Raw genomic sequence first — 26,145 nt, 5'->3', positions numbered from 1 at the left:
ATCAAATCTTTTCTTCAATGCCTTGCATAAAACAAAAATTGAGTGGGAGCATTGTTACGGTGGAGAATCCAATCTCTAGAGCACCACTTATTTGCCACACAGCTTCCTGCATATTCCACAGGAACACCTAAAGAGAAATATCCAGTCACAGTTTGACCTTGGAAAACAAATGCATTTGCCATTTTTGAAAGAGCAGAAATAGCAAGGGGCATAATACATCATAAATAAATTTAGAAAACATTAACCTCTCCTTGATGCAAGAAATAATAAAAATGAGCAAGTCAGATTCTCCTCTGTGAATTTCTTTTCCTTAAGAGGGCACAGCCTTAAGTAATCTTTTTGTGAGTAATTTAATCAGAAAACTTACAAAGTTATATAACTTATATACAAAGATAATGTTCTTATATTAAAATTATAAATATAGATATAGTTCTAAATATAGATATGTCTGACTTGCCAAATTGCAGGTTACTATATGTGATCAGAAAAACATCCATACAATTTCCAGTGATCACCTCCTCTCTCATTCTATGAAAAATCTCTTCCATTTCAACCTGATAACCCCTGACTAGCTCATATGTCTCAATCATATTCCCCACCCTCTTCCTCCTATTTACGAGGCCCAGCGTTACATTCTCTCAATCTGTTCTGTTACTTTACATTCTAGAGACCACTGACCACCTTTGTGAATCTTCTCTGGACCCTTTCCAACATATCCTCAGCAACCAATTCTCTGACAATCTGTACGAGGCCTGATCAAGGCCTTACACAATGGCATCATAACCTCTCTATTTCTGCATGTCAGGATCCTTCGCATCATTGCCATTATTTGATGTGACGTCTTCACAACTTGTGCAAAACAAGCAAATCCATATATGACTTATAAGTTACCAAAATGTATTCCTATTTCTGGCAGATATATATTTTAGGAATGCTAATCCACATTTGCAACCTATAAGTCAAGACACTCTCACCAATTGGAGGTAATGCAACTATCTTAATAATGGACAGATCTGATCCTATGACTAGGTCCCTGCCATCACATTTCAAGTAATTATCTCAGCTGTATAAATTCCATTTCTTCTTTACCAAGTGATGCTTCCAGTCTGTCTCCATAGTTGAAATTACCATAATTACTTTAACTGCAGTTGTTCCAGTTTAGCAATGCTTCCACCCCATTCCTTGCATGTGCACACACACACACACACTTCTAACTATAGCCGCAACCAACTGTATATTTTGTCTTGCTAGCTTCTATTTCACACCAGATTTCCTCAAATGAATTGCCATCCATACGCCTGTCTTCCTGATCTCTTTTTGGCTGCAATTCATTTGCTATCAGCAATACCCCTCCATCCATTCTATCTTACCTGAAAATACTATACCCCACACATTCTACCTCTGCAACTACAGCATCTGTGGTCAGGCAATTCTCTCCACATGGCCAATTAACATTGCAAATGAATTGGTGACAGTTTCTCAACTATCAACACAAATAATACCCAACATGTGATTAAAATAAGGAATATCTTTGATAAGACCTTAAACACTAAACTGCCAAATCTCATTTGAATTTTTTATAAAAGTGACATTCCTCTCTGAAATGACGAAAAAGAAAAAAAAAAAACGCTGTCATTTTTGTTATGGTAAAAAAATATGTTATGATACGTTCCTGGGTAATGATTGAAGAATAAGCACATTATAAATTTCTTTCGATCAAAAATATAATATTCAATTAGTTTGTTGTAAAGTGGGTTTGGTATAAAGTTTACTGGTATAAAATGGGTATGTGTGCGTGCGTGTGTGTGTTAACAGAACTGCTTCCATTTCCTTAAGTACCCTGGCAACTGTATGTAATTACAACAAATAGAAAACATTTTCTACTGACTATCACGTTTATGTAGCTGCATATGATGCAAAAACGTCCGAGGTGATTTTTACAGCAATAATCATATAAAAAAATGAAGATCACTGCAAATAAAGTATCACGTTTCTATCGCTTGGTAAAAGTGAAATATCAAGGCCTTACTTTAAAATATCCATATGAAACGTTTCTTATACTACACAGTAATAACTTTCATATATTTATCTTACTGCTACGTAATTAAGAAAAAAGGCAAAATCAAAAACTAATTCGGATGCAATGCGATTATAATAAAATGCGAATATACTCACTTTTCTACTTCCTCAGCCATATTTCCAACTCAGTAGAACAATCATAGAAGAATGCGCACTAGCGCCACCTCACCAACAAACCTTGATCTTCAGTGTTAATCGGAGTTAACGTTATTTATTAAATAGTATATTCAGTCAGTTAATACCATACAATGTTATTACTGGATTATGATAAGACTATAAAAATTAAAAACACATTAAAAATAAGTCTGAAAACTTCGCATTTCTGAGATACATTATTTTGTAGTAACACTACGAATGCCAACAACCTGCAATACAGATAGAAATCAAAATGTCAAGAAATAACCATAAATCCCTTAGTAACAGGCAAGAGAACACTGTAGAACATATCGCATACTAACTGACAGCTTTACATGCTCAAAAGTTTCCCGAAAGTTGGATTAGGTTACTAATCCAACTTTGGGGAAATTTGATCAAGATACATACACATCACAGAAGAGAAAACTACGTAGACAATGGGATGAAAATATATAATTTACAAATTACTGTAATTTATTTACATCCCATTGATTACTTAATTTTCTGTTCTAGAAACATCGCTTTATAACACTACAACTACGGAAATATAAACATGAAATCTTGGAAGATGTTTCGATCAGGTTGCAACAAGTCGCGGTCTTGTAAGCCTGTTTGGCGAAACATACGATCATTTTTTTATCTGTCTCCAAAGATACTTAACCATACGCTGATTGAAAATTATATTAAAAAATTTCTTGCAGCTCCATAGAACTACTTGGAGACACCCTCGTTCACTACATTCCTCCAAGGAGTAGTGCGTGGGTTTCATGCCATCTGAAGCAGAATCTTTTCTCAGTTTCCCAAGTAGTACCCTCATGATTATATGCTTCATTTTGTGGTGCAGAAACTATAGCAGTTTACAAACGCATGAATGAAGAGAAATGAACTTTGAAGAAAATGGAATTCGATGATCAAGAAAAGCGTTTTCATAAAGCAAATAATAATTTGCATCGTAGGCATTTCCGTTGAAGTCCAATATGAAAGTTGCTTTATTGATAAACACCAACATATTACTTAGAAACGCTGAACCAAATGATAACTGACACTGCCTTGGGACAAATATTTTAGACTAAAGACAATTCTAGACACGTTTTGCATGTGATTCTAGTTGTTTACAATCCCATGATTCACCGAGTGGCGATTATCTGTAGCTTGAAAATGCAATGTTTCTGGCCCATATTCATTAGTTGGTTCGGTAGGAAAGAACTGAAACATAATCGGATATGTATCAGGAAGTCTTTGCGTTCTTAGCTTAATTGAAGGAAACTTAAGTAATGATGGTGGCCAACAGGGCCAGCGGAAGCTGGCATGCAGTGCAGGCGGGCGCCGCTACGATGGGGGAGCTGCCGCCAGGGAACGGTTCATAAGTTAACTTTTAAGAAACAAAATTTTTATCATAAAAACAAAAAAATTCTTAGAATAATCAATATTAAAATAAATAAGGCCGGATACACTAAATAAAAATTTAAAAAAAAAGTATATTGCCGCCTCTTTGATCAGCCAGCTGTTTACAATTTTGCAGCTATAGCAGGTTAAATGCTTGCCTGCAGAAAATTGTGCCTACCGCAATCTATCTAAAGTGAAACGGTAAACGGTTTTCATGAGCAGAAACGAATTTTCGTACAAAACATTTGTTGCTAGTTAACCAGTCATATGGTACACATCTCAGTAGGCTATTGACAGTAGCGCAGTGCGACTATTATTTCGTCTCTGTGTCGTGTTGTGTAATAATTTCTTGTGGGTATAAAATAGAAATGGAATCAAAAATTAAAAAAAAAGTTATTCGGTGCACAAAATCGTAAGCGTCATGCTACGAAAGAAGCAGATATTAAGAAACAAACTGGGCATCTTAATAAATTTGTTAAAATATTAAAATATTCTGATGCAGATTGTAACCAACTCGATACATCAGAAATCAGAGTCGATGAACCGTGCACATCATCCAGTTCGTATGAAAGTACTATTGCAACTATTGAACAAGATAATTGAACATGATTTAAGTGAAAAATAGTTAGGATTTAGTCAACTACAACAAGATTTAGTTGTAGTTGACCACAAAACTAATACATTGTTAGTCTCTGTAAATTTAGAAGATCCAGGTGAATTGGGGAAATATTGATGAAAAATTATGAGTTGTTTTAATTGAAATGGTGCCTATTCAAAGTAAAATTATCCCAGAGATACATATGGTCGTAAATTTGGCGACACGTATTATTATAGGAAAATGGAAAACCGGAGCTCTTGTCAAGAACATGGCTCATTTATTCCGAAACTTTAAATTCTATTTTTTGCTTTTGTTGCAAACTTGTCGCACCTACTGAGTCTTTTAGAAGGTTATAACGATTGGAGAAATGTAAGTACAACTTTACATAGACATGATACTAGTTTAACTCACATAAAATGGAAGGAACTTGAAAAAATTACAAATAAAAAAATTTCTATTCATTTCCAGACTCAAAGCAAGTATGAAATGGAAAAGAAACATTGGACGAGTGTTTTAGAACGCTTGATTGAAATTATAAAATTCCTTGGTAGCCAAAATTTAGCTTTTCGCGTATCATCTGATAAATTATATGAAAGGAATAACGGCAATTTTTTAAAATTAGTAGAACTGTTTGCGATGTTTGATCCCGTTATGGAAAATCATGTTGAAAGGGCCCTACAACGAAACAATAGAGTACACTATTTGAGTAAAGACAGTCAAAATGAAATATTGGAAACTGTAAGTAACGCAATCAGGATACAATTTTATTATCAATTCGAAAATCTAAATATTATTCCATAATTTTAGACTGCACACCTGATGCAAGTAAAACAGAACAAATAACCATTATTATTCGCTTTGTTTCCTGAGACAATAGAATTGTCAAGATCTGGGAAAACGTTTTAAGTATTGCAGATGTATCAGATTCCACAGGACGTTGTTTATGTGCAACAATAATGGAACAACTAGAAAAATGGAACATTCCCATTGAGACATGCGAGGTCAAGGGTATGGCAATGGGGCAAATATGAAAAAGATAAAATATGGGTTCCAAAATTTGCTTTCGAACAAAAATCCTCGAGCTTTTTACGTGCCATGTGCTGCTCATACTCTAAATTTAATCATTAACGATGCAGCCAAAGTGAATGCAGATACAATTAGTTTCTTTGCAATTATTCAAAAAATATAAAATTTCTTTTCATTCTCTTACAAACGTTGGGCAATCCTTTTAAAGTTCGTAAAAAATTAACATTGAAACAGCCATCAGAAACGCGATGGGAAAGTAAAATTAATGCAATCCGTTCTCTACGATATCAGTTAGGAGAAATTTACGATGCATATTTGAAATTTTAAATAATGAAAATTTTAATCAAGAAACTCAGCATGAAGCACAAACATTATGTGCTAAAATAAAGGACTACACATTTATTTGCTCTCTTATAACTTGGCATGATTTACTTAACAGAATAAACCCTGTGAGTAAAATGCTTCAAGACAAAAATATGAACATTACGCTTGCTTTAGAATCTATCGAAAACTTAAAAATATTCTTACAAGAGTATCGTTCAGATACAAATTTTAAAGAAGTTCTAAAAACGGCAAAATAATTGAGTGAAGAGGTGGATGTAGAACAAGAATTTAAAACTGGTACGGAAGTTCGACGATGAAAGAAGACATGAAAATTGGACTACGAGCGTCATGACGAAACGCCACAATCGCCAGAAGGTAAATTTAGAGTGAATGTGTTTTATAGACTTCTAGACGTTGCAATGTGTTCGTTAATAGAACGTTTTGAACACTAAAAACATATTATCATAATTTCAATTTCTTGTATAGATTACTACAAATTAATAACGAAGATTTGCGAAGAAATTGTGACGATTTAGAGATTCTCTTGAAGGACTGCGACAATAAAGACGTAAATGCAATAGAACTATATGACGAGTTATGTGCTTTCCGGAATATTTTTCTGAAGGATAATTTAAATATTCAAAAGCCATTTCGATATTCTTAATTTTTTTGTGTCCAATAATTTATCTTTCTCTAACTTTTCAATTGCTTTAAGAATACTATATATTAACCTTACCTGTTAGTGAAGCGAGCGGTGAACGTTCCTTTTCCAAGTTGAAATTGATTAAAACTTACTTCAGAACAAGTATGTCACAAAAAAGGCTTGTTAGTTTGCGCAAATAGCTATTGAAAATGATATATGTGCGGAATTAGATGTTAAGACCATTTTTTCTAATTCTGTGAATATGAAATCAAAAACTTTAAAATTTTAATTTAAAAAATTTCAAGTATATTTATGTAAATTGATTTATTTTTTGTTATTCTGTAAAGATTTTATTTTTGAATACTTATATTAAATGTTCTAATTATTTCTGAATTCTTTTCTTATTTTGTCATCAGTCTTGCGTTTCTTTTATTTTCCTAAAAGATAGTTCCACTTATAAAAATTATTACAAATTTTTTGCAAGTTACTAAGAATTTAATAACTTGTAAAATGCAAGAATTTTTTAAACTTTAGTTCAAATAAATTTTAACTTTAATTAAAATTCATTTTAATTTTGTTAGCGATTCGGGTCGGTAAGAAGACTATAATTCCTGTTTCATTATATTAAACGATTAAAGCGAAGTGGCTTTATCAAAATTTGTTTTAACTTTTGAGAATTTTTTGAATATTCGTGTTTTTAACGATTATCCTGCCTAGTCAACACCCCGGTTCGTTACATTTAGCGAACCAACGTGTGGCTGTTCTGTCAATATTTATTTAAGAAATTTCAAATAATTTAAATTTTTATTATCGTAAAAGAACCACACACTCCCGGATCGTTACAGATCCGGGAGTGTGTGGTTCTTAGATAGAAATTGCATGTCTCTATTTCTATCTAAGTGGCGCTTAGATAGAAACTGCATGCGGGCGGCAAAGATCCTAGCCCCGGCTGTGGTGGCCAATCCATTTCACTGCCTACGAATTTACCTGTCAAACATGCGCAGATAAAGAACGCCGAAGAAAAAGAGATGAAAGAATCTTTTGAAAAACACAAGTAGTAGAGAGAGTTGTAGATGTCCTCCCACGATGAGTCTTCGGACTCCTTGGAGGTATCAGGAATAATAATAATAATAATAATAATAATAATAATCAGTTAACCGCCTTGATCTTTGCTGAAACCAAGAAGCATTATTAATTTATAATAATCCTTAAAAAGCTTGATGGACGATTTCAGTTTTTGTTTAATTCAGAAGATTTGAAAGCATTGGGTCATATGTCTAATTTTGACTTCTAAATGCTTATTTTTTTTTAAATTCCAGAATCCAAAAAAAAAAAAAAATTGAAATATTATTCGGAGTTTCTTATAGACTGGAGGGGATTTAATAAAATTAGATATAAAGGATAGCAAACAAAATCTGTATAAAATATTCGGCTTTGCTTTTAATTGAAATATTTTTAGTGAAATATTGGAGCAAAAAATAAACTCGCGCTTTCGTTTCATAAATACTGTATTTCTTTTAGCACGCATATACTCATTATATTCTTATACAAGGGTCAGCATTAAACAGAATGATGTGTGTGTTGGATAACATAAAGGTGTCAACAGAACCGGCGCTAGGGTCTTTGCCACCCGCATGCAATGTCTATCTAAGCGTCCCCTGTAACGATACGGGAGTGTGTGGTTCTTTTACGATAATAAAAATTTAAATTATTTGAAATTTCTTAAATAAATTTTGACAGAACATCCAGACTTGGGTTCGCTAAATGTAACGAACCGCGGTTGTTGACTAGGTAGGATAATCTTTAAAAACCCGAATATCCAAAAAATTCTCAAAAGTTAAAGCAAATTTTGATAAAGCCACTTCACATCAGTCGTTGAATATAATGATACAGGGATTATAGCCTTCTTCCCGATCCGAATCGCTAACAAAATTAAAATGAATTTTACTTAAAGTTAAAATTTATTTGAACTAAAGTTTAAAAAATTCTTGCACTTTACAAGTTACTAAATTCTTAGTAACTTGCAAAAAAATTTTAATAATTTTTATAAGTGGAATTATCTTTTAGGAAAATAAAAGAAATTCAAGATAGATTAAAACAATAAGAAAATAATTCAAAAATAAATAGACCATGTAATATAGTATTCAAAAAATAAAATCTTTACAGAATAACAGAAAATAAATTAAATTACATATATATACTTGAAATTTCTTTTAGTAAAATTTTAGGGTTTTTGATTTCATATTCACAAAATTAGAAATAATGGTCTTAACGTCTAATCCCGCACATATATCATTTTCAATAGCTATTAACATCAAACTAACAAGCCTTTTTTGTGACATACTTGTTCTTAAGTAGGTTTTAATCAATTTCAACTTGGAAAAGGAACGTTCAGCGCTCGCTACACTAATAGGTAAGGTTAATAGTATTCTTAAAGCAATTGAAAAGTCAGGGAAAGATAAATTATTGGACTTTTGATTTCATATTCACAAAATTAGAAATAATGGTCTTAACGTCTAATCCCGCACATATATCATTTTCAATAGCTATTAACATTAAACTAACAAGCCTTTTTTGTGACATACTTGTTCTTAAGTAGGTTTTAATCAATTTCAACTTGGAAAAGGAACGTTCACTTGAACGTTCCTTTTCCAAGTTGAAATTGATTAAAATCGCTACACTAATAGGTAAGGTTAATAGTATTCTTAAAGCAATTGAAAAGTCAGGGAAAGATAAATTATTGGACACAATAAAATTAAGAATATCGAAAGGGTTTTGAATATTTAAATTATCCAATTAGATAGGGCTTAAAAACTGCCTCGCCTACTTCCTATATACGGGAACAAAAAGGAGTTAGCTGATTTTTTTTTATCCGAAAAATATCCCGGAAAGCACATAACTCGTCATATAGTTCTATTGCATTTATGTCTTTTTTGTCGCCGTCCTTCAAGAGAATCTCTAAATCGTCACAATTTTTCCGTAAATATTTTATTAATTTGTAGTAATCTATACAAGAAATTGAAATTATCATATGTTTTTAGTTGTTCAAAACGTTCTATTAACGAACACATTGCAACGTCTGGAAGCGTATAAAATACATTCACTCTAAATTTATCTTCTGGCGATTGTGGCGTTTTGTCATGTGCTCGTAGTCAAATTGTCGTGTCATCTTTCGTCGTTGAACTTCCGTACCAGTTTTAAATTCTTGTTGTACATCCTCCTTTTCACTCATTTATTTTGCCGTTTTTAGAACTTCCTTAAAATTTGTATCTGATCGATACTCTTGTAAGAATATTTTTAAGTTTTCGATCGAGTCTAAAGCAAGCGTAACGTTCATATTTTTGTCTTGAAGCATTTTATTCACAAGGTTTATTCTGTTAAGTAAATCATGCCAAGTTATAAGAGAGCAAATAAATGTGTAGTCCTTTATTTTAGCACATAATGTTTGTGCTTCATGCTGAGTTTCTTGATTAAAATTTTCATTATTTAAAATTTCAAATATGCATCGTAAATTTCTCCTAACTGATATCGTAGAGAACGGATTGCATTAATTTTACTTTCCCATCGCGTTTCTGATGGCTGTTTCAATGTTAATTTTTTACGAACTTTAAAAGGATTGCCCAACGTTTGTAAGAGAATGAAAAGAAATTTTATATTTTTTGAATAATTGCAAAGAAACTTATTGTATCTGCATTCACTTTGGCTGCATCGTTAATGATTAAATTTAGAGTTCAGAGCAGCACATGACACGTAAAAAGCTCGAGGATTTTTGTTCGAAAGCAAATTTTGGAACCCATATTTTTTCTTTATCATATTTGCCCCATTGTCCTACCCTTGACCTCGCATGTCTCAATGGGAATGTTCCATTTTTCCAGTTGTTCCATTATTGTTTCACATAAACAACGTCCTGTGGAATCTGATACATCTGCAATACCTAAAACGTTTTCCCTGATCTTGACAATTCTATTGTCTCAGGAAACAAAGCGAATAATAATGGTTATTTGTTCTGTTTTACTTGCATCAGGTGTGCAGTCTAAAATTATGGAATAATATTTAGATTTTCGAATTGATAATAAAATTGTATCCTGATTGCGTTACTTACAGTTTCCAATATTTCATTTTGACTGTCTTTACTCAAATAGTGTACTCTATTGTTTCGTTGTAGGGCCCTTTCAACATGATTTTCCATAACGGGATCAAACATCGCAAACAGTTCTACTAATTTTAAAAAATTGCCGTTATTCCTTTCATATAATTTATCAGATGATACGCGAAAAGCTAAATTTTGGCTACCAAGGAATTTTATAATTTCAATCAAGCGTTCTAAAACACTCGTCGAATATTTCTTTTCCATTTCATATATGCTTTGAGGCTGCAATCAAAATAGTTTTGTTTTTAAAATTTTTATCAAGTTCCTTCCATTTTAAGAAATTTTTCATGTGAGTCAAACTAGTCTCATGTCTATGCAAAGTTGTACTTATATTTCTCCAATTGTTATGACCTTCTACAAGACTACTCGATTCGGTAGGTGCGAAAGGTTTGCAAGAAAAGCCAAAAACAGAATTTTCGGAATGAATGAGCCATGTTCTTGGCACGAGCTCCCCCTTTTCCATTTTCTATTATAATACGTGTCGCCAAATTTACAACCAGAAATATTTCTGGGATATATTATAATTTTATTTTGAACAGGCCCTATTTCAATTAACACAACTCATAATTTTTTATCAATATTTCCCCATTCACCGGGATCTTCTAAATTTACAGAGTCTAACAATGTGTTAGTTTCGTGGTCAACTACAACTAAATCTTCTCCTAACTGTTTTTCACTTAAATCATTCGTCTTGTTATCTTATTCAATACTTTCAATAGTACTTTCATGTAATCTGGATAATGTGGACGGTTCTACAACTCTAATTTCTGATGTACCGAGTTGGTTACAATCTGCATCAGAATATTTTAACAAATTTATTAAGGCCCCTAGTTTGTTTCTTAACAGCTGCTTCTTTCACAGCATGACTCTTAATTTTGTGCACCGGATGACCTTTTTTAATTAAAAAAAAAATAAAAATTAAACTAACGCCGGGAGTAGGCAAGCCATTTTTAACACTATCTAATTTTTTTGAGACTGTGTGGGCAGTTCAATCTCCAATGGTACCAAATCAAAGATAGCTGGCCCCAGGCTATCACTAATTAAGCGGCACGCAGTGAAGAGAGACGGCTCTACACGTGCCGCCATATCGTGGTCCCTAACATTCGTATTTAATGTCTGAAATAATGTAGGTTCTAAGGTCGATTATCTTGCGTTTATGTGACGAAAAATCAGAGTTTCCGGGAGAAAAACCCGCTTGCCCGTGCCAGAGATCGACTAACTTGGTAACCGGTCGAAAAAAGGCTTAGAAAAATTTCCTCTAGCCGCCGACTAGACTCGAAACCAAGTCTTCCTTCATGCCACCAAGAGCCATGGTGTGTCAACGCCACATCCACTTTTCCATTCTATTTTATTATTATTATACAACACGACACAGACGAAATAATAGTCCGCACTGCGCTACTGTCAGTAGCCTACTGAGATGCATACCATATGACTGGTTAACTAGCAACAAATGTTTCGTACGAAAATTCGTTTCTGCGTATAAAAACCGTTTACCGTTTCACTTTAGATAGACTGCAGTAGACACATTTGCAGGCAAGCATTTAGCCTGCTCTTGCTGCAAAATTGTAAACAGCTGGCTGATGAAAGTGGCGGCAATATACAATTTTTTAAAATTTTTATTCGGTGTATCCGGCCTTATTTATTTTAATATTGAACATTCTAAGATTTTTTTGTTTTTATGATAAAAATTTTGTTTCTTAAAAATGAACTTCTGAACTGGCCCCGGCGGAGGCGTCCCCTTCTTAGGGGTGCCCGCATGCTCTGTATGCCGCTTTCGTCGGCCCTGGGTGTCAAACGCATGTTACGAAAATGTCGGAAATATGAACTGAAATTCATAGCCGTACGATTTTTAAACAAATTGTTAAAGTTTTAACTAAATGTTAATAATTATTAGAGTCTTTGCAACCATGTGGAAATAACGTTTTTATCCAAGAGAAAAAGTAGCCAGAAAAAATACCCGTTCTAAGTTCGATTATAGTCGCCGAATAGAGAACCGTTTTCGAAGCCTTTCTTCGAGTAGTTCCTGAATTAGCAAACTACTGGCACGGGAAAGTGTTTTTTTTTTTTAATGTGGAAATTTGGGTTTTAAGTCCGTCAGCTCAAGAAAATGTACTATAGAACTCGCACTATTTCTGACAACAATAATAATAATATTAGCAGACCTCCATGAAAACAAGAGTCTCATCGTGGACGGTCCATCTCTCGCATGCACAGCTCATCGTACCTCGACTTTAATGTATCAACTGTCTCTGCACTCATCACACTCTCAGGCGATGCATTGTAATCACCCACATGCAACTGCCCAATTACTCCTCACCCCTTGCTCACACCCACCTTATAAAACTTCCGGGGATGGCCTCTTGTTTTCCCTCTGTTTCCCAATATTCTATAAAAAATCTCATCCATGCTAATCTGGTAGTTACCTCTAACCAACTTATTTGTCTCGATTATGTCTTCCTTCTATCCACTTGGCTCTGCAATTTGCATTCTCTTAATCTGTCCTCATACTCCATATTCCAGAGACAGAAACTAACTTAGTCAATCATCGCTGGACCCTCTTTAACCACCTTACCTGCCATTAAACATCAAATACGCATCCTCAAAAGCTTCGTATCCATCATAATTTTCAATGTAATATCAATAGTATTACAATTTTAATATGCACTTCGCATCCATGGTAATGTGGACTTATATCTACGTCCAGGCCGGTAGCGTGGTTAACATCTAATCATCCTTTTGAAAATCGAAATCCGGAGACGATATCTGTACACAGTAATCCATATGCAGCTTGATCGAAGTCTTGTACAATGGAATCAAAACATCCTTACTTCTAATTGTCAGTGTTCTCGACATCGTTCCCATAATCTGCTGTGTTGTCCCCACAATTTTAGCAAAATGTCTACGAAATTTCAAGTCTCTATCTACCACAGTCTCCCACAATCCTTGATATCCTTCAGCTCTTCCAAAATATCCCCACCAACGCTATCCTCTGCATCCCATCTTTGCTTCCCAATTTTTAAAACCTTAGAGTTTGCTACATTAAACTGGCATGTCCAAATATTCTCCCATTTACTCATAGGTCCTCTTGCAAACTACATCTGCTCTACTTCTCATAACCCGACTGATCTTTGCATCATCTGCAAACAACTGCATATCACCATTAAACCCCTTTCCAATGTCATTTATATACATACAAATTAAACAATGGCCCCAATGCAACCCATGGGGCATGTCACTAGTAGGGTTGCCACCTGTCCCGAATTGGGCGGGACATCCCGAATTTTAAGAAAAATTTCAGCGTCCCGAATTACACATAAGCAGGACAACTTATGTATTTAAAATATAAATATTATTAAATCACTAATACCGGTACTAATGTATTCAATCTTTTAATTTTTTTATAAGGTTAGAATTACATATTCAACTTAGACTTTTTCATTTTATACATTTAGAGGAGAGGAAGACATTCATATTCCATAAGTGTGTCGCTCTTTTAACTTACCAAAAGGTGACAACTCTAGTCACTAGTGCCTTTTCTCTTCTGGTATATTACTCCTCATACACATCCTGCTAATACTCATAAGATAGCCAATCTCAAATCCAACACACTAATCAACTATCCAACCCCATTTGTTTTCCAATTTAACTACTAGTTTGTCATGTGATAATCTATCGAAAGCCTTTGCACATATGTAATTTTAGGCTTATGAAACAAGATGATATGAGCTATCTCATGTAATCTCTACCCCGAATGCGAACGAAATCATTAATAGTCGCGAGCCAGCTATCCGCTATTGTCTAAGGATGGAATTGGTTTACTCCCCATACCCAGTTTCCAACGGTTAGGATAAACTGGCCTCACCTATTCCGTTTGAGAAATAAAAGGCGGTAGCGGATTTTATTCGTTATTTATAAGGCTATTCTATCACCCTGCGTGTGTGTGTGTGTGCTTCTGTGGGTACACTGCAGTCAGTAATTTTCTATTGTTGATCCAATCGTCGGTTCCACACTGATTGCAATAATGTTACTTTTATTGCTATAATTCATTTTTGTTGCAAAACGATTTGATTTTTTTTCATTTTTATTCATTTATTTTTGCTTTAATTTGAGCATTTTTCAAGGCGTGTGTAACTCAGTAAAAGTGGCGCTAGCATCATCAGCACTAGGCTACCCGAGGTAATCTGGTCACCAGATTACCTCGGGTAGCCTAGGTAATCTGGTAGGCTCGGGTAGCCTCGGGTAATCTGGTCACCAGTTGGAGGAACTTTTTTTAAGCTTTTCTTCAACCTTTTCTGGAGTTAGTCGATCTTGGCACTGGCAAGCATTTTTTTTTTCCTCCCGGTTTTTCGTCCCGTAAACTCAAGAAATTGGACCATAGAACCCACAATATTTCAGTCAAGAACCTGGCATGATGAAGTGACAACTGATGAAGAGACAGGGTGCATTTGCTCTCAGAGGACGATGATCTCGTTTACTTACAGACTGCCTTAGGGCCGTCGACAGATCAGATCGCGCCCTGAGGCAAACAATTAAATATCGCCCCTGTGATTATAAGAAAAAAAATAAGAAAACCTCCAATTGCTAGTTTGTTTTTTTATTACAAGAGAAACATTAATGCAAACGATTACATAATAATATTAATTAAATGTTTGCTCTACAGGGATATGGCACAATAAAACTATTTATAAGCTCTTCTGAACTTAAATTATAAGTTATGTCCACCTCTATCGATATAGTTGCTAGACAAACCAATCTTTCTTGGATCATTGCTGTTTGCAAATATGATCCGGATATGACTCTAGTGTTCTGTAATATTTTTTGACATTAGTTAAGTAGTTGCTACGCTAACAGGAATTGTTAGCGTAGCGATGGCCCTCGATGACTCGATTAGAGGCATTCTGGTTGAAGGGGTGCTAAATATATATTTTTAATTATTCGGTTGCAGAAAAGCAAAGTCGTAGATACAATATTTGGTCGCCCTTTCGCAGTCTTCTTAAGTTTTATTCCTTCCCTGAGAGAACTGACCAAGTTCACCCATGATGACAGTCCTACTTTTCGTGGTTTTCGTTATATCATTGTGTTAATGATATCAAGATTAAGGAAGTGACTGTGACTGAGAAGAGCCATAAAAAGGTGATGGAAAGATATGGTTGAAAGCAATTATCAGATATGATTTCATTTGGGATATGCAAAAGTCCAAGTTTTGAAATATAAGGGGTATAAACCCAGGACACTTCCAGAAGCATCCCTAAATGGATGGTTCTGGATGTGTGCTGTCAAGATTTAAACTAAACAGCGCGAATTATGATATATCAATGTGTAGACTGCTTAGACAAATAACAATAGGAATATTAGAGAGTTTGAAGTGGGTAAGAGATCAATGTAGGATAATAATCTTCATTTAAGTAGTTCCAAATCCGTTTAGTTGGACACATTTGATATGTGTCAGAATGAATACTTAAAAGCAAGAACTTTAGTAGTTAGGATAGAAACAGAAATAGGTTTGTTTAAGATATGTAAAAATTAACTGTATTTGTGAATCTGGAATTGAATTGTATCAGAAATGGTTCATGAAGTTAGGAGTAACTCGAAAATAAAATGTATCGAATAGAGAGAACAATAAATGCTGGCAACAAACTGGATTGGATTTTATAATATGCTTCACTGATTGAGAATGATTGGGAAAAGAGAATCATTGAACATAACTAGAATGAATAGAAATAACAAAGACTAATTATGCATAATTGCTAATGCAAACAGCATGAAGCATAAAGTACAAGTGTTAGTACTTTATTAAAAGTGTTGGAATAGATTAGATGTAAGTTGATAAAGATGTCCTCTCAAAAATAGAATATGGTAGATGTACCATTTTTAGAAATAATCAAGTATGAAAGATAAGACGAACGTTTGACTCGCTATTGCTAAAATGATGGCCAAAATAACTGAAGCAGCAGATTTGATATGAATTAGAACACAAGGCTAGAGAGTTAAGTAGAGTTGATAATATCTCGAAAGGAGGCGACAACAAATTATAAGAACATTTTCAGTATTGTCGTGATGATCACACTGTTATATCCTGCACGATGTATTATATATTTGTCACAAGGCGGTGTATTTAAATATGATGGACAAAACGTTATGGAATGAAAACTTATTCCTTAACATGGAGTTATATCGTATAATATAAGCACGTATTCACAAGAAAGGTATTTAATTAACCAAATATTTCGGTCTAGAAATTGCAGACCATCTTCAGTGGCATTACAAGAACAGTTTTAAAAAATACAAAGTGGAATACTAACATTAGATCATTTATAAACAGAACAAGCCGCGTGATGTTATATCACTAAGTATTAAAGGGAAATATTTTTAAGCAGAGACATTATTGAATTAAAAATATTAATTAATAATTTCAATAATTTTAAACAACATAAAATTAATATGAATTAATGAGTTATCCTGATTAGACTTTTCCAGATTTTTGATACAGATATACAGTCATTCCGATTTAGGTTAGGACGATGGAGTAAGGCCTCTACGCTTTCTTTGAACAAACGTTCAAATTTATAGTGGGATCTATGTAAGAGGCGGGTTTTTGACCAAAGGATATTGTGGTTAGTTTCTATCCCGTGCTGAGCCAATTCAGATTTTTCGGGTTTGTTGTGATGAATGGAGGATTGATGTTCTTGGATTCTTTTTTCTAGAGAGCGTCCAGTTTGTCCGAAATACGAGAGATCACAGTTGCAAGGAATTTGATAAACTCCAGGAAGAGACATAGTTGAGTGTTTGCCTTTAGAAGAAGGAAAATGGGAAGATAATTTATTAATAGGTGAATAAGTAGCTGTTAACTCATATTTCTTCAGAATTCTTGAAATAGGTTCTGAAATCCCAGAGATGTATGGAATTGAAACTCGATTTGATGAATCTTTGTTGTTTCGAGGAGGATCATATGAATCCAGAAGATGTTGTGTACTCTTTTCAGAAACGCCATTAAGTTTCATGTGCTGTTGGATAGTAGAATGGAGTTATATCACCATCTGCTTTAAGTTCAGCTTGGACTTTTGTTGGCATGCTGTCACTATGGCTCATTATCACATGCGCATCAATTTTATTCCACTCCATGCTTAAAAGATTCCTTAATTCCGCAACATTTGCAGGGTGTTTATTCATTACAGCCCTTTTTAATATGTCCGAGAATTTTTCAATAACATGCAGATCGGATGAATTGGCCAGTTCATTTAATTGATGAACTGGAGAATTGATATGTGAAACATCTTTCTCGTGTTCTGCAAACCAATCCAGCACAATTCTAGCTTGATGGATACAAGCGTTATCATCTTGAAAGTCAGGATCCTCTATGTGTCCATCTTGTTCCAAAAACTGGACAAATGGCAATACTTAATTATTTAAAAGTGTCAGATAATCCATGGATTTCATGCAATTGGACACCTCAATGAATAACCAAATGTAGCACTTGAAATACAGCCCCAAAACATGACACTGCCATCTCCTTTTTGCTCAGCTCTTTTGACATATTCTGGGTTAAATGTCTCTCCAGTCTTCTGCATGACTCTGGAGAAGCTATCGTTGTAATGCAATTAAAATCTAGATTCGTCTCCACTGGTGAATGGTTCAATGACGATTCTGTTTTGTCCAAGCTAGGCAATTTTTCTTCTGGATAGTTGTTACCTTAGGACGTACCTGGGCAACATGACTGCAAATGCCTAACCCTGCAGTTTTCATATGACAATCTTTCTGAAACTAGTTTACTGGGTTCAGCATTGTACTGTTGCAGCGGTTCTTGAAGAGTCTGGAAATGTTCCACTTTTGCTAGTAGTCCCAAATGCCCGCAATCCCGAATTGTCAATATAGAGCTCCTACCACAGTTGCTCCGTATGTAGTGATAGCTTCCATACTTCTTCCACTGTAAATGGAGACTGCTGACTGCGTATTCAGACACTCCAACAAACTTTGCTACCTCTTGCAAGGAATGTTCATATTCTCAGTCAAAAACAGTGGCATCCTTTTGCCACTCGGTAACTTCCCCTTTACGATCCATGGTCGTACCTATAAAAGAGAATACAGAATGTTACAGATGAATTAAACACACATCTCCAACATTCACAAACACCAGCAGTTTTACACTTCGTATATGTATGACTCGCGTATATGTAAAACTCATACTTCATATTTGCATCCAGCTTCTTATGATCATTCAGATTGGAGTGGATGGTATAAAATCCTTAGCATCTCAAATCGAAGCTGCGACTGATGAACATGATGCACTAAAACTAACAACTCCTGAGCAACAACATTCAGACCTTGTAGGAGAGTTTGCTGTTGTTGTATCTCACTTGGACTGGTGTATCCTTATGAATCAATATGAAACGACTACTTTAATATGCATAATTTGGCTGCTTACGATTTCGAAATTATAATTTTAATTTCGAATTCGGTAATTTACTACCGGTGGAGATTGAGCTGCTTGCTCAATCTCCAAAATCTAGATAGGGTTAAACTATTCTCTACTCTCCATATTCTTCTCTTTATATAAAAGTCTAGATCCTTGAGGATTTTGACATCTGACATCTATTGTCGTAAATTAGTGCAATATGAGTAAGAAAATTCTAATCCTTTATTGCCATGTCCGTTTTAGAAAATTGTCGATGTGAGCTAATTAAAAATCTTAAGAAAACCAACGAGATTATAATAGTATTTAATTCAGTTTTCTCCCCATGTTTCTCCCAAACCTAGATATAGTACATATTTCTGAACCTAGATTTTTTTGAAATTATTTGATTATTTCAATTACGTGATGATTATTTGCAAACCTAGATATAGTATCTCCTGGGGGAGACCTGACTCCTACCAGGCGCGTCCCTCGGGTGGTGGATGAGGGAAACCCCAACGGGTTGCTCCGAATAAAGAATAAGGAGCCATGGACCGAAGGATGCAGCAGAGGAGTGGCAAGTCGGCTGCATTATTTTGACATTAAACCCTATGAATTAGGAATCTCCACTGTATCAAGAGAACGTTACTGCGTCCGAGGAAGCCGACGCGACTGTTCCTAGATCACAGGGAGCAGTCGAGAAGTATGTTATGTGATCAGCCAATAGAGTGTCTCATCACTTAACTTTAAATATAAGGACATTGCTAAAACCTGGGAAAACAAATCTGATGGAAAAAGAACTTGCTAGGATTAAATGGGATATTGTGGGCTTGGCTGAAACCCACTGGACAGGAGAAGGAGTTAAAAACCTAAATTCAGGAAAGCTATTTTACTCGGGAAGAGAAGATAATATACATAGAGAAGGAGTCGCCATTTTAGTGAATAACAGTTTACAAAATGCAGTCATGGCCATAGAACTACATGGCCCAAGAATGATCGCTATTAGATTAAAAGGTAAAGAGAAAAATTTTCACTTTACAATAATTCAAATATACACCCCCAACCAGTCACATGAAGATGAAGAAATTGACACTTTTTATGATGAGTTGCAAGATTTAATAGACGAGACTAATAAGAAAGATATATTAATCGTGATGGGAGATTTTAATGCCAAAACTGGGAAGTTCACCCCAGGCATGGAGGATGTGATGGGCATGTTTGGAGTTGATAACAGAAATGAAAGAGGCGAAGATTATTGGAATTTTGTAAAGCAAATAATCTATTTATCTGTAATATCCTTTTTTTTTCATAGACCGTCTCACAAATACACATGGACCTCACCAGATGGTACAATAAAGAACTGTATTGATTACATTTTAATCAAACGCAATTGGAAATCATCAGTGCAAAATGTTAGAACTTTAAAAACTCCAGACTTCGACACTGACTATGAACTGCTTGTGTCAAAAATTAAACTAAAATTCAAGTACCGTAAATCACGAGCTCTTATCAACAAAATGGACCTGTCAAAACTGAAAGAGAAATTTATTCAAGGCAACTATCAAACACTAATAGAAAATGAACTTAGACGGTTAACCTATGATTATATAGAAAATACATGGAATCAAGGTAAAAAAAATGTTACAAGTACTGCAAGAAACATACTTAGTACATCATCAAGGCCAAATCATGAATGGATAACCTCTGAAATTTTAAATACTTTAGAAGAAAAAAGAGCAGCAAAGCATATATTAAATATAAAAAATACAGGAGAAAAATAAACAACATTATAAGAATCTTAAAAACAAAGTTGATAAAATGTGCATATCTGCCAAAAATAATTGGGTGGAAGAAAAAGCAAAACTGTGCGAAGAAGCTAATAAAAGAAATGACAATAAAATTGCATATAGTATTATAAAAGTATTAACTAAGATCTACAAAGCTAAACCACTAACAATGAAAGATAAAAACAATCTAGAAACTGGATCAATACAAAATATTAAAACAATTTGGAAGGACTACTATCAAACATTATTTCAAAAAGAACATGAGGAGGAAAATATAACAGAAGAGATGATATATGAAAAGGCACCACGCATAACTGCAGCAGAATTATAAATGCAATAAACCAAATGAAACTTTTGAAAGCTGCGGGAAAAGATGAAATATCCATAGAACTCTGGAAATATGGTGGCAAGGAAGCCATTAACTTCTTAATGAAATTATTTCATCAAATTCTTTATACTGGAGTAATTCTAACTGACAGGAAAACAGAAGTTATTATACTAATTCACAAAAAAGGAGACAAAAGAATATGTGAAAATTATAGACCCATAACACTCTTAAGTCATAGTTATAAACTATTCATCCGAAATATACAAAAGAGAACACAAGTGATTACAGAAAAAATCATAGAGGAAAATCAAGCAGGATTCAGGCCACATGGATCCACTATAGACCACATCTTCACCATTAATAATATAGCAGAAAAATATTGGGAATACAGCCTGCCCATATACTGTTGTTTTATAGATTTCTAGCAAGCATTTGATGCAGTTAATAGAAACAAATTGATCACCATCTTAAAAAAACATAAAAATGGATTCTGATATTTCAACATTCATTACAGATTATTATGGAGACACCAAAGCTTTTGTTAAAACGAACAACATTAAAACCGAGGATTTCAGAGTTGAGAAAAGTGTAATGTAGGGTTTCCCAATCTCACCTCAACTCTTTATCATCTTCCTAGAAGAAATCTGTAAAACTGTAGCTGATGAACCAGGTATAGAAATCAATGGTACCAACGTTAATCACATGAAATACGCTGATGATATCATTGTCTTACCAGATTCTAAATCACAGCTAGAAAAAACTATTAATATTCTAAATGACTCCTGTAAAACTTATGGTATGAAAATAAATCTTCATGAAACAAAAATAATGAAGATAGGTAGAGAAGAAGAAAATATTTTCATAAATCTCGAAAATCACCCGTTGGAACAAGTTAATAAATGTATTTATCTTGGTAGTCGCATTTCTAGTAACTTCGACAATATGGAAACAGTAAAACACAGGCTAAACCTAGGTTGCACCAACATGAACAAACTAAATAAAAGATGGAAAAATAAAAAAATCCCAACAAGTCTAAAATTAAAATGATATAAAACAATTATCATTCCCTCAGCTACTTATGATTCAGAATCCTGGAGATTAACTCAACAACCAATCAAGAAACTTCAAGCATTTAAAATTAAATGCCTCAGAAAAATTAATAACACCCACTGGATGCAACACAAGACTAATGATCAAGTCAGAATAGATTTAAACTTCCCAGATGACATAATAGATATAATCATTAAGAATCAACCGAGATGGTTTATATATATAAACCATCTCGGTTGATTCCACCCTGTGTATATATATATATATATATATACACAGGGTGGCCATAAAATAACTTTTCCTCTTTGGAGGCATCTGTAGCTAAAACGAATAAACGGAATGAGACAAATTTTATATTGAGAATTTTGAAGGTATGGAGAGATGATTTCCGCAAAAAAAAGATTTAGTACCAAAAGTCGTCGATAGGGAAAATTTTGGTCAGCAGTCAAATATTTGCAGTAAACGCAGGTAAAAAGGATTATGCAAATTATACTGTGCACATATGACAGCAGCACCACCAATTCCACTTAAAAATGGATTGGAAACATTCAGGCAGTTATTCGAATGACTGACGAATTGTGCTCAATATGCGTCCTGCCTCGCCTAAGCATGCTTTACTTGTTAATTTGTTTTACCTTAAACAGTGTAATGCAGTAGAAGCCCTCCGGGAATTTAGAAGGCTTCATAACCTGCATACAGGTCCTATGTCAGCTGTAGCACTGAGAGCTATGATTAAGAAGTTTGAAGAAACTGGATCATTAGGAGTTAGACCTGGCAAAGGACGGAAAGCAGTGCAAGAAGAGACAGTAACAGACGTTACACAAGAAATATCAGCACATTGAAAATCGTGTATGTGGTCTGATGAATAAAACGTTACTTCCTGTGAGTTCAATCATTACATTAATTTCTGTGTCACTCGCAAGTTGTTGTTTTAGTTTGATTATTCTTATTCTTAATATCATTGTAACGCGCCACATATCCGGCTGGAATGAGTGACGCGGCTGTCGCTCACACCATCGAAATGTTAATTTTCCATTTTATCTGCTTTTAATGTAATTATCCGCTTGTTTTCGGCTCCACCAGCGTCAAAATTTCCACTGTCGGCGACTTTTGATACTAAATCTTGTTTTCACGGAAATTATCTCCCCATGCCTTCAAAAGTCTCAATATATAATTTGGTCTGATTCCGTTTATTGGTTTTAGCTACAGATGCCTCCAAAGAGGGAAAGTTATTTTATGGCCACCCTGTATATAGAAGAAGTCGGCCACTCCGATGAAACATGTTGCGTATTTAATAAATTTAATTGTTTGTTCTGAATATTTATATATATATATATATATTCAAGATATCAAGTAATTTTATATAAACTAGGTTTTAAATCCTATTTCCCAAGTAAGCAAACAGACAAGTAAGTCAAGTTTGCGCCTGTATGTAGTGCAAGTCTGAAGCAACTCATGGTAGAGCCACTCTAGGCAACTCATGGTGATGTCACTCTAGGCAACTCGTGGTAAAGGTGGAATAAGACCTCATCACTTTCCTTAGTATTTTTTCCTTAATGTAAAGCACATTCCCTTGCGGCGATGTATGATGCTATGCATTAAAGGCAATGGTCACTATCCATACCGGTTTCGACCTTTATTGAGTCGGTGACCGTCAGTGGGAGCCAGACCTGGCAATGCTCAGGTTGAAGTAATGCAGAGCTAATGAATTTTACCTAAACAAATTGCCACAAGGTGCTTAGACCTTATTATATGAAATCTCAGGATGAGAGATAGATGTAGAAAGTTTTTTAACTTGGGTATATTATGCATTCAAGATACCAAGTAATTTTACTTAATTTGATTTTATTTAATGTAAGGTCTAAGGTCTAAGGGAGATTTTATTTAATAATATATATATATATATATATATATGGCGAACCCGAGGCACCTGAAGCTGGACAATGCCTTACTTCATGTAATATACACCTGTTATATTATCTGTAGACTGGTCCCTACTCTTCTTTCCCTCGGTATTTCTTTTCACCTTGCTCCTTCCCCCAATGCTATTAGAGTATCCGAGGGCTAGGGGTAATATTCTCCTAGTTACCTATTTTTTCATCTAATGCACCTGCCCACCCCCAGTTAAAAATGGTGAAGACAAATCAGAAGTCTATATCGCATCGGTCGTCTCGCCGGTTACCAAGGACCGCACTGGATGTTAGGCTTCCTGGATAGCCAATGACAAATGGGCTACAGGAGCAAGATCCACAGAACTCGAAAGTATTTACTAGGAAAAAAGTGGAGCATGGCTGAAAATAGACAAGTCATGCAGTTCTTCTACAGTTGAAACCCATCAGTTAGGGGATTTCAGAAACAAATGTTGCAACTTTGGCTTGACACCCAAATTCTGAAATTTCATTCGAAAAGCTGATGCAGCAACGCAGCTTCATTATCAAACGCAAGGTATTTAGTGAACTTGAGCTAGAAGCACTGAAACCTCAAGCTGTAAAAGGAGACCGTACTGACCCTGAAGCGACCAAGAATATGAATGGAGCAGAACCAGATTCCAACGTGCAGAATGCTCGTTGTTAGGCTACCAGTATTGAGATAAGTACCTCAACAAAAACTGAAGGAACTCCTACAAGAGGCCAATAAAATTGCAAGGGATATTCCTACTGGAACTATTGGGCAAACGAATCAACTTATGTACTCAATAGCCTACGTCGTAACATCTGAATTAGGATATAAGATAAATGAACCCAAAAGCAGTAAGGCTCAGGAAGCAAAATGGAAGCATCGACTGGAGAATAAAATTCTTAAACTCAGAGCAGACGTGAGCAATTTGAAAAACCTTAAGCAAAAATCCGAAATAACCTCATAAAGAGATATAATACTGGAACACGACCTATTGATGAAGTATTAGAGGAAGTGAAGCAAAAAATAGTTGCAGTTGCAGCTAAAATAAGAAGATACAGTGCACGCATTGAACGGTACAAGCAAAATTCGATGTTTCACGCAAATCAGCACCAGTTTTACAGAAAATTGATTGCTGCAGGAATGATAACCTTAAAGAAAATATAAATATAAATACCAGAGACAAAGAAAATACACTAACTTTTCTTTGTCTCTTTAGTGTGTTTTCTGTGTCTCTTAGGGTTGTCCCTATGGGACAACCCTAAGAGACACAATAGCAAGGCAAAATGGATTGAACAAATTACGAATGAATCTCAAGAACGAAAAATGGACCAACTGAAAAAAAAACAACTGAAATGGTTCAAAAGCAAGCTAAAAAATTAAAAAAAATTAGTCAACACCCGGGAAGGATGAATTACATGGCTGCTGGTTGAAATATCTAACAGGCTTACATGAAAGACTTGCTAACCAATTTTATGATGTTTTAGAAGGAAAAAACAAAGAAGAGTGGTTCACAGCAGGGAAAACGTTTTAGATCATAAAGGATAAAGAAAAGGGTCCAATCCCAGAAATCTTCCGACCAATAACCTGCCTGCCAACAACTTTTATATTACTCACAGGCATTCTAGCTGATAAAATATACAGCTGTCTTAAAGCAAATTCTCTTCTCCCAGTTGAACAAAAAGGTAACAGCAAAAATTCAAGAGGCACAAAAGACCAATTGCTGATTGATAAAATGATTCTTAAAAATTGAAAACGTAGAAAAACCAACCTCCATATGGCTTGGATAGATTATAAAAACCCTTTGATTCGGTGCCTCATATTTGGATTTTAAAATGCATAGAACTATTCGGTATTAGCGAAAACGTGCAAAAATGTTTTGCAATCCAGCATGGAAAACTGGAAAACAACGTTAGTTATAAACAAAGAAAAAATTGGAGAGGTAAACATAAAAAGGGGCATCGTTCAAGGAGACTGATTATCTCCTCTATTGTTTATATTGTCATTGATCCCCTTAACTAGAATTTTAAATAAAAACTCTCATGGTTATCAAACTGCGCAAAAGAGTGCAAAGATATCTGACCTTTTATACATGGACGATCTGAAGTTGTATGCAAAATCAGAGAATGAACTCGGATCGTCGCTTAACACTGTGCACATATTCAGTCAAGATATATCAATGGATTTTGGCTTAGACAAATGTGCAATTGCTGGAATAACAAGAGGAAAGTTTGAAGATATGAACAAAATCGAGCTGCTCAATGGTGAAATAATCAAGGTAATAAAATTCGAAGACAGCTACAAATATTTGGGAATTTTAGAAACATCACAAATTCTGCACAATAAGATCA

At 34.6% G+C, this 26,145-nt stretch overlaps 1 protein-coding gene across 1 annotated transcript in view; it reads right to left on the bottom strand.

The window, feature by feature from the left end:
- RpL7 (ribosomal protein L7) overlaps positions 1-2,240 on the bottom strand; it is a 56,859-nt gene extending 54,619 nt beyond the window's left edge. Inside the window, exon 1 of the mRNA XM_090392820.1 lies at positions 2,176-2,240. Coding sequence (XP_090248946.1) covers positions 2,176-2,195 — 20 coding nt within the window. The 5' untranslated portion in view covers positions 2,196-2,240. The remainder of the gene's footprint in view (positions 1-2,175) is intronic.
- Between the last annotated feature and the right edge of the window lie 23,905 nt (positions 2,241-26,145).

The sequence above is a fragment of the Typopeltis vanoorti genome, chromosome 5 (genome assembly GCF_054136105.1).
Source record: "Typopeltis vanoorti isolate ZY-2024b chromosome 5, IOZ_Tvanoo_1.0, whole genome shotgun sequence".
NCBI lineage: Eukaryota > Metazoa > Arthropoda > Arachnida > Uropygi > Thelyphonidae > Typopeltis > Typopeltis vanoorti.
The sequence above is the reverse complement of the archived record's forward strand: the minus strand, read 5'-3'. Positions and strand labels throughout refer to the sequence as shown.